Raw genomic sequence first — 16,676 nt, forward strand, 5'->3', positions numbered from 1 at the left:
GGACCATGCTGTTTGAGAGACTTTTGGAGAGAGTGAGTCATCTGCTGAAAGGATTAGTTCTTTTAGATGCTGTTACCACTGTAAATGCAGAAGTGGTAACAATAATGACACAGCCATTTCTCTTTGGAATTAGTCCTTTTACGGATAATGATATACTGGCCTTATGTCTCTGGCAGATTCCTTTTACATTCTTGCACATTTGTGAATTTGGTTGCATCATTGGTAACAGAATCTAAAAGGATGGATCATTCTCTCCAAAGGCCTCCCAAACCATGTGGTCCCTTATTACACTGAAAATCCTCACTGTCCTTCAGTGCTGCATTCAGATGTTGCTCCCCCAACCAGACCTGTCCTCTGCTCTCCTCATTCCTTCCTTTCTGCATCACAGCCAGAATAAATCATACTTCACTCTGTGCTCCTTCTGCCTCTCCCCCGTGTTGCCCTTTGTGAGTGAAAATTGCTCCCATGATGTCCTGGTGTCCTCTCTCCTGAGGTCAGAAGTGCCTTGAGGTCCAAGACTGTGTCACATCAATGTCCAGCCCCCTCCTGTCATGAAGAGACCCTTGAACACATTGAATGCTCAGTATCTATTTATTAAATGAATGCACAATTGAAAGAGTGAAGATTAAATGTCTAGATATTTGTTCCTCTAACCCGCAAGCTCACATGCAGCAGAGCACACGAATGTGTGTGTGCCAAGGCCCCAGGCTGGATGCCCGCATACGTGCAGGTGCATGCGCCCTAGGGAGGCCCTCTTCGTTAACATCCATTTAAAATCTCTGTCTTCTTCTTGATAGAGAAACAGCATGATTTACTAGACTGATTGAAGAATGAAGGTGAGAGTACGAAGAGTGGGAGAGACATTTCCTCAGCTGTCAGAACAGGAACGACCTGGGTTATGGAAGCCCAGAAAGGAAGGAGGACTTCTTTTGGTCCCAGTGAAAGATGCTTCCAGAATCTGTAGCTTTACTTATTTGTTTGGATCTCACTGGAATAACTTGGTGGCGAGGTCACTGGTTCTGGGATGACCACTGGGTTTGCTGCATAGACGTTTGGATACATGACACTCACCTGGAAAACACAGGCACACAGGGGGCATGCTAAGAAGGACGGGCATGTGCCAAAGGCCTCGGGCACCGAGGAACTACTCCGGCTCCTGAGCAGGCAGTGGAAAGCACAAAGCGCTCCCTTGTCTCCACCTTTCTGGGGGCATCGTTCCACCCACTGAGGAGCCCTGGGACTCACATTGCTTGATTGACAGCAGACCAACTGGCAGCCAAAGTGGGAAGATGTGCATGCAATGCCAAACTCCAGGAGGCAGAAGACCAGCAGCACGCCAGAAATCGCCAATCCAGGGCTCTGGAGGCAGAGCAGAGGGGTGGACAGGAGCACTGGACTGGGAGTCCGAACTGACCTCTCACTGGGGCCCTGCCATGGACTCTCTATGGCTTTGCGGAAGTCCCCTATCCTCTCTCAGCCTCATGGGGGGAATTTTCCCACCGGGTTTTTGTAAGGATCAAGTGTGGGGGTAAAAGACTTGTTATTGCAACATTTACTTGGTAGTATTCCTCTGAGAAAAGGGATGACCATGTTTAGGGAAGCCCCTTGAGAGGTTGCTTTGGGTGTGGAGACCTGAGGGCGTGCTCTGGAGTCAGACAGGGGAGCAGTGACACTGCTCTGGGGAGGCTGTGGATAGGAATTGGAGGGTATGTACAAGCCATAGAGAGAACAGGGAGATGGTTAGAGGAAAAAGGAGCTGAGCACCATAGTGGGAAGGGGGAGGCCACAGGAAAATGAATTTTTCCTGTGAAAAATGAAGACTTCTCAAAGCAAGGATGTCTAATCTTCAGTAATCAGTGGTTTGCAGGGCTCTGATGTAAACCTCCACCATCCCTCTGAACCTTTGGGAAAAAGTCAGCATCTGAAAAGACTTTCTTGACTGTGACAGTGGTGTTTTGTGGAGGGGAGGAATTGGGGCTGTTTCTCTGGCTTGGGAAGAAGAGTCAGTGAAAGGATCCCCAAACTGAAGTAATTTAACCATAGCAGGAGGTAACCAGGAGGAAAAAACCTCACTTGCTGTTACCCAAGAATACCCAGGAGAATGGGGCCTTCCAGAGTATCTGGGAAGAGATTTCAATCTAAAAGGTCCAGGAATGACTCCCATTGCCATTTGGGTTTCAATTATGTGTCATGAGAACATTTCAAAGTGAAGGTGGATGGCATGCAGTAGGTACCAAAGAAATGCCTCTCGATTATGATTTTTTAATTTTTTTGAGACAGAGTGTCGCTCTACCACTCAGGTTGGAGAGCAGTGGCATGAGCTCAGCATTGTGAGCTCCGCCTCCTTGGTTCAAGTGATTCTCATGCCTCAGCCTCCCGAGTAGCTGGGATTACAGGCACACGCTACCATGCCTGGCTAATTTTTGTATCTTTTGTATAGATGGGGTTTCACCACGTTGCCCAGGCTGGTCTTGAACTCCTGAGCTCAAGTGATCCACCTGCCTCGGTCTCCCAAAGTGCTGGGATTACAGGTGTGAGCCACCACGCCCAGCCTCAATTATCTCAATTATGATTTTTAAAAACAGTATTGGTGACAGCCAGATGCTTGGAGAATTCTCTCTTTTGGAGAGGCCTCTCCTTAGCCCCTTTTCTTCTCCTTCCTCTCCATTTAGCAAGTGGTTTGGTAGAAGCTGCTAAGAAATGCATCCTGGGAGGCACAAGCTAGTAGGAAAACAGATGCAGATGATAATTATAATTCACATCAGATGGGGTAAGAGCTACAGAACAGCAAAAAGATGTCTCAGGGCACTGAGGAGTGAGAGGTTCATTCTCAAGAAGGGATTTAGAGAGGGTGAGAGTAGAGGCAGTTGTCCCAAGAAAAGGGGAGGGCAGGATAATGATGTCCAAGTCAACGGATCACAGAGACTTAGAGTAGAATGGCCCGGGCAAAATATGCTGGTCCTCTTCAATTTTTTTTAAATAAAATTTTTTTACACATAAAATCTTTCATGGGAAAGGGGTCCCTCAGGCAGCTGAGATATTTGTTATTTGATGAAAAATAATTCCTTCTGTTGAAACCCTGGAGCCTCTCCATTCCTTGGGTCATTATTTGTAAAGCTCGGATGCAGCCCGACCCTCCACATTCAGATGGGATGATTGAGGCTTGAAGTTGGAATGGGTGGTGGACATGGGGCGAGTTCTCATTCCAAGATCAATCATTGGCAGAACAAAGATTAAAAGCCAAGTTTTCTGAATCAAAAATTGCTGCTCCCTCTAATCCAGGGCAAATAGCTATGCTGCTTGGGGTTAGTCTTTCCTAAACTCTTCTCCCATCTTCCTTTCCCTTAGTTCCTCCACCAGCATTTGCTTCTTAATTTCTTGTATTGGGCAGTCCGTGCCTCCCTGATTGGTTCTTTCCCAGCAGGAAAATTCCCACTTACTTGGTGTGGCTGCCTCTCCCAGTGGACGGGAGTAGCTGGGGTTCAGGGTGAGTGAGAGAGTCGAAGGGAGGTGAACTGTAGGGCACAGTGAGATAGAGCCAGACCCCCCAGGGAGGGCAAATACCTGGCTGAGGAATTTGGACTTTAATCCTACAGTATCTGGGAGTCATAAAATGTTTCTAGGAGGGGAGAAACTCAAGGTACTTTTGATAAATGACATGGACTTGGTCCATAGAGTCTCTAGGGAGGAGCTTTGCCTAAGAATCTTGGAAAGATAAGTCTTTACGTCTCCTGCAGATAAAAAGATCCAATAGAATAGAAACAACAGTTAATGACTGTTGTTGTTTACTGAGTACGCATCACAGCTGGCACATTCATTTATTCCTTGATAAATGCTTATGGAGCATCAACCGTGTGCCAGGCACAGTTCTAGGTATTTGAAGTATGACAGTGAGTGAAACAGAAAACATCCCTGTCCTTAAGAAGCTCATTCTAGGGACAGGCAGTAAGCATGAAATGTAGTAAATAAGTCAGTTGCAGAGGGTGTTAGATTCATAGACTACAGGAAAGATAGATGAGGGGAAGGGAAGCGGGTTACTGGGAGAGTGTGGGTGTTGGGTTCTTCAGGTGGGCCTCATTGGGAGGGTGGTTGCAGAGTAGTGATCTGAAGGAGGTGAGGAAGGGATGGAGGAAGCTGTGGGAACATCTGAGGGAAGAGTGCCCCAGTCAGAGGGAACATTCCAGGCCTGAAGGTGGAAACATGCCTGGAGTGTTGGAGAAAACATCAAGGAGGTTCCCGTGGTTCAGCAGCGGAGCCAGAGGATGGCAGCAGAGCCTGGGTCTGGGGGCACCAGAGGGCCAGCATCTTAGGCTGCTGGAAGGACATTGACTTTTTTTCTGAGTAAGATGCCAGCAGAGAAGTGATGTGATCTTATGTCTCCAAAGGATCCCTCTGGTGGCCATGCTATCAACAGTGGCAGTGAGGCCAGAGTGGGAGAAGGGGAGCAGTCAGGAGGCTGTTTCCATGACTAGATGAGAGATGTGGTGGCTCGGGCCAGTGTGGGAGTAGAGGGGCTGGGGGAAAATGGTGGGATTCTGAATGCATTTTGAAAGTAGAACCAACAGGATTACCTGAGGGATTGGCTGTGAGGTGTAAGAGAAAGAGAGGGTCAATGATGACTCCAAGGTTTTGTCCCAAGCAACTGGAAGGATGGAGTTACCATCAACTGGAATCAGGAAAACTGAGTAGAGAAGGTTTGGGAAGTGAAATCTGGAGATCAGACTTGGACGTATGAACTCTGAGCTGTTGAGTTGACTATTGGACATGCTAGAGTGGTGTGTAGGGGAGAAGATTTGGCTGGAGCCATGTATTCTGGAACAATTATCACAGACAAGGTGTTTCAAGTTGCCAGACTAAATGAGATAGACAAATGAATATAGAGAGAAAACCAGAGAACCAATTATTGAGCCTAAGAGATTGGGAAAAAGAGAACTAGCAGAGGAGACAGAGAAGAGGGCAACCAGTGAGGCTGGAGGCTGGAAGTCAAGCAAAGTCCCTGGGAGAAGAAGGATCAATCACCCCAGTGGGGATTTGGAGAAGAGCAGGTGTTTGGGGGAAGCGAGGCTGAAAGTCTAATTGGAGCAGGTTCAGAGAGAATATGAGAGAAGAGGATTGGAGTCACTAAGTGTAGACAATTCTTTTAAGAATTTGTCTGCCAAGAGGGTCAGAGAGATATGGTGGTAGCGGGTAAAGGAAGTAAAACGAAGAGGAGGTTGGTTGGTTTGTTTTTTAAGAAACAAAAGCATGCTTAATGCTGATGCAAAAGCCCCAGTAAAGGGGGAAAGACTGATGATGTAGAGGAGAGACGGGGTGAGGGAGAAGGGAGGAGAACTTCAGCAGGTCGGAGACGATGGACTCAGTTGTGCAGACGGAGGATTGAATTTACACAGGACACAGGTAGCTCATCTGTAGTTGCCCTGTTCAATTCAGCAGCCGCAATTCCCATCTGGCTTTTAAACACTTGAGATGCAGCTGGTCCCAAATCGAGATGTGCCATAAGTGCAAAATATACACTGGATTTCAAAGATTTAGTTCCCCAAATGCAAAATAGTGAACTAAGTTTTTATACTGATTACATGTTGAAATGACAATATTTTGGATATACGGGGTTAAATAAAACAGATTATTAAAATCAGGTTCACCCATTGCTTTCACTCTCTCTCTCTCTCTTTTAAATGTGGCAACTAGAAAATTAAAATAACATATGTGGCTTGCATATTTCTATTGGACAGTGCTAGTGTGTAGTAGAGGTTGGCGAATTATGATCCATGGGTCAAATCCTGCCTGCTGCCTGTTTCGTAAATAAAGTTTTCTCAGAACACAGCCATGTTCATTTGTTTAGTGTTTTCTGTGGCTGCTATTAGGCAGCTATAGCTGCACGCCAGAGACTGTAGGCCTGCAGAACCTTAAATGCTTACTATTGGCCCTTTAGAGAATAAGTTTGCTAACCTCTTGCTTATAGTAATGGGCAAGAAGGCAGAGAATGTGAGGAGAGGTGCTGGTTGGTGGGTACATATGTATTCTTTGTAAAATTGCATTTCATTCTCTCAACACTGCCACAAGGTAAGTATTGTTTTACAAAGGCAGAAACCCAAACTGAGAAAGGTCATGTGCTTAAAGCTATGGATCAAGGACTTTAAACTTTGTTCCTATTCTGAAAGCACCTCATTTTCCTACCATGTTCAATGAGGAAGCTTGGTTGTCAGGCCCTTTCTGGGAGTTTTCTCAATGGAGCTAATTCAGAACTTAGAGGATCTTTGGTTGAGAGGGATACTCACCACACCCCAGGCATAAGAATAATAGTTGGGGTAGGTATATGGCTGAGGAATACTTAGATCTGTGATGAAGAGTATGACTCCAACCACGGAGCAGATTGCACTGACGATGTTCAAGCCCAAACTGCCAGACAGCTGAAGAAGACACAGAGGGTCAGGGTGGGCGAGAAAAACGGTTATAGCTGAGATGAACCGAGACCCAACAAGTGTTTCTCTTTCCCCCCAATTTCTAAAATTGTGTTAAAATATATGCAATGTAAAATTTAACATCCTAATCATTTTCAAGTGTTACAGTTCAGTAGCATTAAATACATCGGCACTGCTCTGAAACCATTGCCACCATCCATCTTTATAACTCTTTTCATCAAAAAATGTTTCTTAATGCAAATCCCAGGTACCCTATTTCCACTGCAAGTAAAGAGGTGTTCTGTGCAAGAAAGGTTTTGGGGGTAAGTTAGCTTTGAAAATAGTTGGGTTGAGCAAAGGTAAACAGATCATCATGGCAGGGCCTTTAATGAGGATTTTAGATCTCAGAGCCTTTAATGAGGATTTTAGATCTTTCAGATCTTTTAGATCTCAGAGCCTTTAATGAGGATTTTAGATCTTTTAGATCTTTCAGAGAGGGGACAATACATGGAGATTTTCCCAAGTTCATCTAACTATCTTTATTGAGCATAGCACGGGAGAAATGTTCTCAAGAATAATCTTTGGGGCTGGACGTGGTGGCTCACACCTGTAATCCCAGCACTTTGGGAGGCAGAGGCAGGCGGATCACCTGAGGTCAGGAGTTTAAGACCAGCCTGGCCAAAATGGCGAAACTCCATCTCTACCAAAATACCAAAAAATACAATAATTAGCTGGGCATGGTAGTGTGCACCTGTAGTCCCAGATACTCAGGAGGCTGAGGCAGGAGAATAGCTTGAACCCAGGAGGCGACGTCTGCAGTGAGTAGAGATTAAACCACTGCACTCCAGCCTGGGGGACAGAGCAAGACTCCGTCTCATAAAAAAAAAAAAAAAAAAAAAAAAAAAAAAAAAAAAAAAAAAGAAAAGAAAAGAAGAAAGAATAGTTTCTGGGAAACACTTGACCTATTTGTCCCATAGGATAAATAGAGTCTCAGCTCGAGTGTCTCAGGATGTGATAGGCTCAGATGTTCCATGATTCTGGGCCATGTGCAGAAAGATACGCTTCGATATTTTGAGCTTTCTTTTGAAGACTTTGAAATAGATCTCATCTGGTTGTAGGGACCTGGTCACCTTGAGTCCCTTTACCCTTCATAAAGGGTACCCTCACCCTGCTTGTGAGACAAATGAAGGTACTTTCTTGGTCTGTTGCTAGGGGAGCACAAAGCTCTGTCCGTGTTGATTATCAGAGCTCTGTCGGCCGGATTCCTTAGGGAAGCAAGTGACTGAGCCTCCTTCAGATCCCCGGAGCCCTGCTCTGTGTACTGGAGGTACTCTTGGCTCCTTGCTCTGCTAGAGGGCAGCCCTGGGCCCCTGGGAGCTCTGTGCCTCTCCATGGCAGGGTTTCTTAGGAAAGCTGTTACCTCTCTCTTTCTCCTGCTCTCCATACTCTGATGCCTTAGCTAAGGTGACTGTATTGCCCCTTCTCACTTCTGCATCCTGTTGGGACTTTTCCACATGTGACTCCAGGGCCAGGCTCCTGTGGCCAGTCTGCGTGAGCAGGAATGTATGTGAGCACCTTGTGTCTGGTTATAGTAGGTGCAAGGCTGCGGGAGGATCGTATGTGACCTTATTTTCCCCCTTGTGACACCATTCTGTAAGTCTCCAGTTGGAAGAGCTGGTCTCAGAGTGTAACTTACCAGGCAGTAAGAATATGGCTGATTTTCTGCTGCCACAGAGAGGGATCCTGAAATGATAAACTGGTGCAGAACAGAGTGGGTTTAGAAAGAGGTCAGGGGCTAGGGTGCCCTTCCCCAGGCTTCTGTGATTCTGGTCACACACAGTGGGTACCTTTGCTGGAACCATCAGCTCAACATGGGGAGCAGAAAAAATGAGCTGTTCTGTACTGCGTGAAAGGGCCCTGGGGTGGGGTAAATACATATTCTAGGACCCAGCAAACCTGGTTTTAAATTCTAGCTAGAAACTCTTGACCTTAGGTAAGTTATTAAGTTCTCTAAATCTTTATTTCCTCATCTGCAAAATAGAAAAATTTCTAGCTCTTCCCAAGAGTCATTGTCATGAGATAACTTATGCCCTATATCTGGCATTTAGCGTATCTTTGCATATAGTAGATGCTCAATAAATGTTGGATTATTTCCCTGTATTTTATTTTCCCACATGTACACCCTATTGTTTTCCAATCTTTATATCAAGATTCAGTTAGGTTTGGTGTCTCTGGAGGGAAGAAGGAAGGGGTTACCAGCGTCTTCTCTGATGCTTTTAAAGAGAAGCCTGAAATCAATCCTTGCCTGTCTGCATATCTGGACAAATAACTTTTAGTTACTCAGATAAACGTTGTGTTCCTACGATGCTGAACATCAAATACAGGATGATGATGTCGACTGTGTGCATTTCATCCAACACTGGTATTCTACAGACACTGTGGCTCATGGGATTGCCTGTCATCATTGGCCCAATGGGTTAGCAACAGTGGTATGAGAGGGCATGAGCTATGATTTAATAGGAGCTAGCATTTGTGAGGCACTATAGAAAATGTTTTTTACAAAAGGGCTTCATTGACATATAATTCATATATCATATAATTCACCCATTTAAAGTATATGATGCAATTATTTTTAGTATATTTAGAGAGTTTTGCAATCATCACTACAATCTAAGTTAGAACATTTGCATCACTCCCAAAAGAAGCCGCGTACTGACTAGCAACCCATCACCGCCCTCCTCCCAACACACGAAGTGCTTATTTAACTTCGCCTCATTTAACCACATGGTGGCCCATCAAGCACTATTACTCTTGCCATTTTATCAAGGAGGAGACTAAGGCTTGGAGATTGTAAGCAACTCACACAACATCATCCAGCAGAGTTTTCATTGTAAATAACTGTTTCCACTCTATGGCACATGCATTTGAGAATCAAATCCAGGCAGCTTGATTTCAGACTCCATGTTCCTAACCCTCAACCCATGTTCCCTCCACCCAGGGCAGGTGCATGTGCCATAGAGTGGAAATAGTTATTTACAATGAAAACTTATTCCAGCAGCTTCTGCCTTCCAAGGCCAAGGCCATATTCTCCTATGAGTGGAAAAACAAATCTCAGGTTCACACCCTTCTGTTTGTAGAGATTTGATGGGGAGGAAGGGCTGGACTTTCAATGTCCCTCTCAGTCCTTCTGAGGTGCCAGAGGAGATGGGCCTTTGTTTCGGAAGAGGATATTGATCTTTGGGAAATAGAAACACAGTCCTGGGATCAAGAAAGCAGCAAAGAGCACAACTGCCCTGCAGAAGAGCAAAAGGAGGAAAGTCACGAGGGCTGAAGGGACTCAGCAGCCTGGTGGGAGGGGGCGTGGTCAGTGAGGCATTTGAGATGCCAGGACAACTGCCTGCTGCTCACCGGCACTTGCTGGAATCCAGTGCTCAGTGGCAGGCATTGTGTGCTCAATGGTAGGCCTGGGTGGCCGTGATGCTAGCCCTGTCCGCAGCCCCGCATTCCACGAAGGTCAGAGATACAGGAACAGGTATCTTGTGAGTGGTTGTGGGAGGGAAAAGGGGCTTGAGTTCTGAGTTTGGGTGTGTGCAGAGCCTCGCTAGAGGAGCCCTGTTCATTTGCAGACCTTGTGTGGCTGTGGGGGATGGAGATAGCTCTAGGCTATTTTATTTCACTCTTACGAGGTAGAGTGACTTGGACTGGCACCTAGGTTACTCTGGAGTTGTGCCATTTATGAGGAAAGTTGCATTAGTGTCATAGGTAGGTGTGTGAGTCAGGAGAAAGACTGTAACAGAAGGGAGAGAAAGGAGAAAGGAAGGTGGAGAGGGAAGAAGGAGTATGTGTGTGTGTGTGTGTGTGTGTGTGGGCAGGGGGACATTGCAAAGGAACCACAAAGGTAATAAACTGACGTGGAAGGACTGTAGTTCTTAACATTTTATGGAGTCACAGATCACTCTGATAATCTGACGAAAGCTATGGACCCTTCCAGAAAAATAATGCACCTTTAACATATTAGGTATTTTGCCAGAATGGAGCATCCAAAGCCCATCTGCAGATCTAGATTGAGACGCCGCTGCTGAAACACTCACAGCCTTGCTGTTCTACAGCTGGGAAGCCACTCTTCACTTTTGCTGAGTATTTTCCTCCTGGAGCTCAGGCTTGTGGGCCTATGTTCAACAACGCCAGGGGCTATTCCTCGTGTATTCTTTACATGTGGATGTTTTCTTTGTGAATTAAGAAAATACATCCCTTTTGGCCAGGTGCGGTGGCTCACACCTGTAATCCCAGCACTTTGGGAGGCTGAGGCAGGCAGATAACCTGAGGTCAGGAGTTTGAGACCAGCCTGGCTAATGTGAAATCTTGTCTCTACTAAAAATACAAAAATTAGCCAGGCGTGGCGGTGCACGCCTGTAATCCCAGCTACTAGGGAGGCTGAGGCAGGAGAATTGCTTAACCCGGGAAGGGGAGATTGCGGTGAGCCGAGAATGCACCACTGCACTCCAGCTTGGGCAACAGAATGAGACTCCATCTCAAAAAAAAAAAAAAAAAAAGAAAATACATCCGTTTTGAGGGGAAGTCACCTTACGGGGTTGTAGTTTGATATTATGGGCTGAATTGTGTCCACACCCTCTATCTCCCACCAAATTTCATAGGTTGAAGCCCTAATCTGCAGTGCTTCAGAATGTGACTGTGTTTGGAGATAGGGTTGTTAAAACTGTAATTCAGGTTAAATGAGGTCATCGGGGGGACCCTAATCCAATATGACTGTTGTCCTTGTAGGAAGAGGAGACTAGGACACAGGCATGGAGGGAAGGCCGTGGAAAGGCTCAGGGAGAAGACCATCTGCAAACCAAGGAGAGAGACCTCAGGGGAAACCGCTCTGCTAACATCTCCATCCCAGACTTTCAACTACCAGAACTGTGAGATAACAAATTTCTGTTGTTAAAGCCACCCAACCGGTGGTACTACACTTGGTTGGGGCGGCCCTACCAAACTCATATACTTGTGGAACAAGGCCAGGGCTGGCTGGATTCCTGTCCCCCACATTTGGGTGGCTGGGAACTTTCTGCAGGGCACAGCCGCACAACTGGGCAAGGTGACCTTGAGTGCCTTGGCACCTTCTGGGAACTCATCTGCAGGAGGGACTTGCGTTACTCACCCACAAGCCTCCCCAGAAGGGAAAGCCTCCGTAGAATGAAATAGACAAGTAGTTCCCCACGAGAACTGTCGCCATGATGGAGCCGAGGCCGATGTGAGCCAGGCCGATGATGATCTGGATGGCCTGTCAGGAGAGCCACAAGCTGAAGTCTTGTTTCTGAGGCTGGGTCCTGCCTCCCCTATGAGCCTACTTTGAATTTTAATATGTGTTTTATTTTCATGGTCTAAAAAGTAAGATGGGAAATACAAAAATGAAATAAAAACTACGTATAATCTCCCCGCCGCCTGGAGAAAACAACTGTTTACATTTTGGTGTATTCTCCCATTATTCTTTTCGAATATATACCTTGATAGCACAACATGGCCCTGAATTTTATTAACTTAATATTTCATCATGAATGTGTCCTCATGGTATTCTTGGAACATAGGCTTTTTCGGGGCTGCTCAGATCCCATTATGGATGGTCTGTGGAGTAGTTGAGACAGAGTTATTGGACAGGTAAGATTATTTTTACTTTTTTCTATTATATGTAACATTGTGATAAACATTCTTGTATGTAAATCTTTGCCTTCGTCTCTTATAGGATATTGTTATGTGTTGAATTATGCTCCCCTCTCCCAACCCTCCTCCAAATCCATATGTTGAAATTCTAACACTGAGTGACTCAGAATGTGACTCTATTTGAAATAGGGTTGTTGCAGATGTGATTAGCTAGGATGAGGTCACACTGGAGTAGAGCAGGTCTCTAATCCAATATGACTGGTATCCTTATAAAAAGTGCCATGTGGGCCAGGCGCAGTGACTCACACCTATAATCTCAGCACTTTGGGAAGCTGAGATGGGTGGATCACCTGAGGTCAGGAGTTCAAGACCAGCCTGGCCAACATGGTGAAACCCTGTCTCTACAAAAATACAAAATTTAGTGAGGCATGATGGCAGGTGCCTGTAATTCCAGCTACTTGGGAGGCTGAGGCAGGGGAATCGCTTAAACCCAGAAGGCAGAGGTTGCACTGAGCCAAGATCGTGCCACTGCATTCCAGCCTGGGTGACAGAGTGAGACTCTGTCTCAAAAAAACAAAGAGTTTTCAACTTTATTCTGGTGTGAAAGTGGCACGTATTCAGTAGAAACCATATTTGGAGTACCCATACAACCATTTTGCTTTTCACTTTCAGTCCAGTATTCAATAAATTACATTAGATATTCAATAACTTATTATTAAATAGGCTTTGTGTTAGATGATTTGTGCCCAACTGTGGGCTAGCCTAAGTGTTCTGAACATGTTTAAGGTAGGTGAGGCTAAGCTATGATGATTGGTAGGTTACATGTATTAAATGTATTTTTGACTTATGATATTTTAAATTTATGATGGGTACATTGGGACATAATCCCATTGTAAATGAAAGAACATCTGTGTATGTTTGTATATTACACACGTGGTAGCAAATACAAATATATTATTTCCATAAATTCACATAAATGTCAGCAAATAATACACAGTGTCTGCCCCTTACTTTCTTCCATTAACTCCATATCTCGGGGTGTGTCCCTATCACTACATAAAAAGCTTTCTTGTTCTTTTTATAGCTCCACTACATTTTATTCTTTGGATGCACAATATACTGACTTAACCAGTATTATATTGATGGATATTATAATTTTTTTGTTATCACAAACCACGCTGCAATGAATAAGCTCATACACATCACAGTTTTTGTGGATACAGGCATATCTGGAGGATGAAGTTCCAGCAACGGAATTATTGGATATTTTGCAAATTTGACAGTTGCAAATTTCCCTCCCTAAGGGTTGTATCAATGTATGTTCCTGTAGTGCTAGGGTCGGAGCTCGGGCAGTCTGCATCCGAATTCATGCTCATCATCATTTGGCTACACAGTGAAATGGGCCTTTCCTTGTCCTGCGCAGGACAGCCTTTCAGGGGTTACTGTGAGCATTTATGTTGTTGATTGCCTAACCTGCTTTGTTTCCTGTAGGGCAACTATTTGATTCGATCTTACTGGATTCTGACTCCACCTTGTGTTCTGCTTTGGTCTTGCTGGGGCCCCTTTTCCTTTCTTCTGAGGCCACTAGGCTGGGCGTGGATCCTGGCAACAGGATCAACATTCAAGCGCACTGCTTTTTTGTTGCTTTTCTTTCTCTTTCCTAAAATGCCTACATCAGAAAATACAAGGCTGGTGCAGAGGCCTCCCCCGTTCTGTCGTGCAGCTGAGCTTTCTAAGAGACCTGTGCTTGGCAAGGCGCGATCAGCTCAGCCTCACTTGCGGGATATAGTGTTTGTGTATTTCCCAGGTCTTCCCTTCCCCTCTGCGGTCAGTCCAGCTGTGTAGTCCGTGGCCTGCAAAGGGAAATCCCACTTACCCCCAAGGTTTTGCCTTCTTTCAAAGTTTTCTGCACAGGCTGCGTATTCACATTCGACACCAAACCAGGTGGGTTCCCAGGAACTAGATGGACTTGTGGCTGGTTGTTTGGATACAGGGGCACCTGAGACATGATTCCTGGGGTCGCAGGATAACCATTGTGGGGTGCCACCACCAACACAGAATTGGCCACTGGAACTGCTGAAGTCATCGAATTCATGCTGCCAAAAAATAAATGCGACAGACTTGTCCCTCCATGTATGGACTTGTACTTACATTTAAAGAGGACTTTTACTTCTTCTAGCTCATTGGAGCATCTTAACCCTCTACAAGTTTATGAATCCCACGTTACAAATAATAGACATCAGTTACAGGGCACTTAAGAGGTGCTTTACAAATACATTTCCTTTCATCTTCTCACCCACCCAGTTTTACAGATGAGAGAACTAAGACTCAAAGAGGGTAAAGGCTACCGGAGGGCAAGGGATCCGTCTTTTCCATCTTTGTGTCTCTCGCAGTGCTTATTTTATTTTTTATTTTTTATTGTTTTTGAGACAGAGTCTCGCTCTGTCACCCAGGCTGGAGTGCAGTGGCACGATCTTGGCTCACTGCAACCTCCGCCTCCCAGGTTCAAGCAATTCTCCTGCCTCAGCCTCCTGAGTAGCTGGGATTACAGGCGCCTGCCACCACACCCGGCTAATTTTTATATTTTTAGTACAGATGGGGTTTCACCCTGTTGGCTAAGCTGGTCTCGAACTCCTGACCTCAGGTGATCCGCTCACCTTGGCCTCCCAAAGTACTGGGATTACAGACGTGAACTACTGTGCCTAGTCTCTCATAGTGTTTAGAGTGCTGCTTTGCATATGTTAGTACTGGCTGAAAGCAAAATTTCGGAACTAGAAAATCTCTTGGACAACATTGAGTTCAATTCTCTTATTTTCTGGAAGAGGAAACGGGGTGAGAGAGTGGACAAGAATCCTCCAAGGTCCCAGTTACGTCAATATTAGTTAAATGGAGATTATCCTCCTCAAGGGAAGCCCCATTGCCAAGGCAGTGTATGTTCATTGGGTGGCTTCTACTGCTCAATTTTCTAGGCTACTTAGAAATTCTGATGTGGTTTAAAAAATTCTTTTTCTTTTTGTTTCTCCCGTCCCCCTCCATTTCCCGTCTTTGTCTTTCTTTCTCTTGGAGCAGACCCAATAAAGCTAGTACAATACACTCTGCCTATCCTTCACCCGCACTGGTTTGCCGTAAGTCTCATTTGGTAGAAAAACCTTATCACCAATTCCCAGTTACCAACCACTAGATTAAGCAGACTCACCTTGCTCTGCCAGCAGCACGTATCTCTTGATCCTATTCCCTTTTCTTTGCTGTTGGGACCTTGCTTTTTTCCTGAGAGAACGAATGTACTGGGGCCAGTTGGGTGGTAGGGTTAGAAGGATCCAAAGTCCTCTATTTCCTGGATGCAGGCCAGGTTACGTGCTGCTTAGAGCTCAGTTTCCTTCATATTTATTTCCTGTTTTGGTTAATGAGACAGTGAAATATGGTTGGCTGGTTGCTCTGGGAGACACAGAATGAACTGGGCACCCAGGATGCGCTGTATTTAGCTGTAACATGAGACAGGATGACATAACAATTCTCGCCCAGTAATGAGGCCCTCAACCTTATCCCTCCACAGCCTAGTTTTCTCATGCCTGGTTCCTTTTGGCTAATCGGACTCCCTTGGAGTCACAGGCTCCCTTGAAGCCTGGTCTGCAGTTGCCATGGCAGCCTGGATTTCAGGCCCATGAAAGACCTGCTCAGCAGGTAATCTGGTCTCATCCTGGCCTTCAGGTTCTCAACTCTTCCTCCATTCAAAATTCCAACCTTTTTTCTGCTCCTGGTCCAGCTGCTACTGCTGTTGCCAACACTAACATTGCCGCTCATAAGCAACAAGTTACATACATTCCTGAAAATGACACTCCGATTATGAGGGCTATAGCTCAGGCAAGGGAATATGGTGATCCTGAAGCCTGGCAATTTCCTGTAATTTTACAACCTCCAGTACCCACCACCCCAGTGGCACAAAATCATCCACAGCCCGTTGATCCTGCTTAGCAAGCGGCTGACCCTGCAGCTCATCAAGATCAACAGCTTAATAATCAAGCCCCTCAGCCCGACAATCAGGCTGCTCAGGGAAATAATCAGGCTTCACTACTGCCTGCCGCTTGGGCACAGCCAGTACCTGGTATTCCAGCCGTTCAGGCAGTAGTTCAACCTGACCTCATACATCCAGGTCAGGTTCAGCTACTTCCTGCTACTTGGGCAAGTTTTTCGTTTAATTTCCTCAAAGATTTCAAGGAATCAGTAAAACAATATGGCACCGACTCTCCTTTCGTCCGTTCCACATTAAGAGCCCTGCCAGAAGATAAACATTTGGTGCCCTATGACTGGGAAATTTTAGCAAAGTCAGTCTTATCTAAATCCCAGTATTTACAACTCAGGACTTGGTGGGTTGATGCTGTCCAGGAATGTATTTGTCTTAATCAGGGCTCCAATCCTCTTGTTAACGTTACAGCTGGGACTGGGTCAGTGGGCTGCAATTTGAAACCAAACTATACCTAAATGATGAGGTTATTGAACAACCGCGAAAATGTTGCTTAAATGCTTGGGATAAGATTCAAGATGATGGCAAAGTATGCCCATCCTTTATGGCCATCAGAAAGGGACACCATGAATCCTACCTAGACTTTATTGCCT

At 45.5% G+C, this 16,676-nt stretch overlaps 1 protein-coding gene across 2 annotated transcripts; it reads right to left on the minus strand.

The window, feature by feature from the left end:
- Positions 1–572: 572 nt before the first annotated feature.
- Positions 573–15,515, minus strand: MS4A8 (membrane spanning 4-domains A8). Of its 2 annotated transcripts, XM_007996753.3 has the most exons (7): positions 15,259–15,514; positions 13,939–14,158; positions 11,563–11,685; positions 8,098–8,157; positions 6,279–6,410; positions 1,246–1,359; positions 573–1,071 (listed from the first exon to the last, which is right to left on the minus strand). In XM_007996753.3, the coding sequence occupies exons 2-7, from the start codon at positions 14,155–14,157 to the stop codon at positions 967–969; spliced, it is 753 nt and encodes a 250-aa protein (XP_007994944.1). In that variant the 5' UTR covers position 14,158; positions 15,259–15,514; the 3' UTR covers positions 573–966. The 2 variants fall into 2 exon arrangements, with proteins under 2 accessions (XP_007994944.1, XP_007994950.1); XM_007996759.3 differs by lacking the exon at positions 1,246–1,359 and having other exon boundaries at positions 15,259–15,515.
- Positions 15,516–16,676: the final 1,161 nt, after the last annotated feature.

Source organism: Chlorocebus sabaeus, chromosome 1, assembly GCF_047675955.1.
Source record: "Chlorocebus sabaeus isolate Y175 chromosome 1, mChlSab1.0.hap1, whole genome shotgun sequence".
Classification (NCBI taxonomy): Eukaryota; Metazoa; Chordata; class Mammalia; order Primates; family Cercopithecidae; genus Chlorocebus; species Chlorocebus sabaeus.

Excerpts from the sequence above, each read along its gene's own strand:
- MS4A8 (XM_007996753.3), bottom strand. The coding sequence starts at position 14,157 with ATGAATTCGATGACTTCAGCAGTTCCAGTGGCCAATTCTGTGTTGGTG. Across the intron at positions 8,158-11,562 it reads CCTTCTGGGGAGGCTTGTGG|TTTATCATTTCAGGATCCCT; the intron begins GTGAGTAACGCA and ends GTTCTGCACCAG. Across the intron at positions 6,411-8,097 it reads AGCCATATTCTTACTGCCTG|CTGTCTGGCAGTTTGGGCTT; the intron begins GTAAGTTACACT and ends TGTCTTCTTCAG.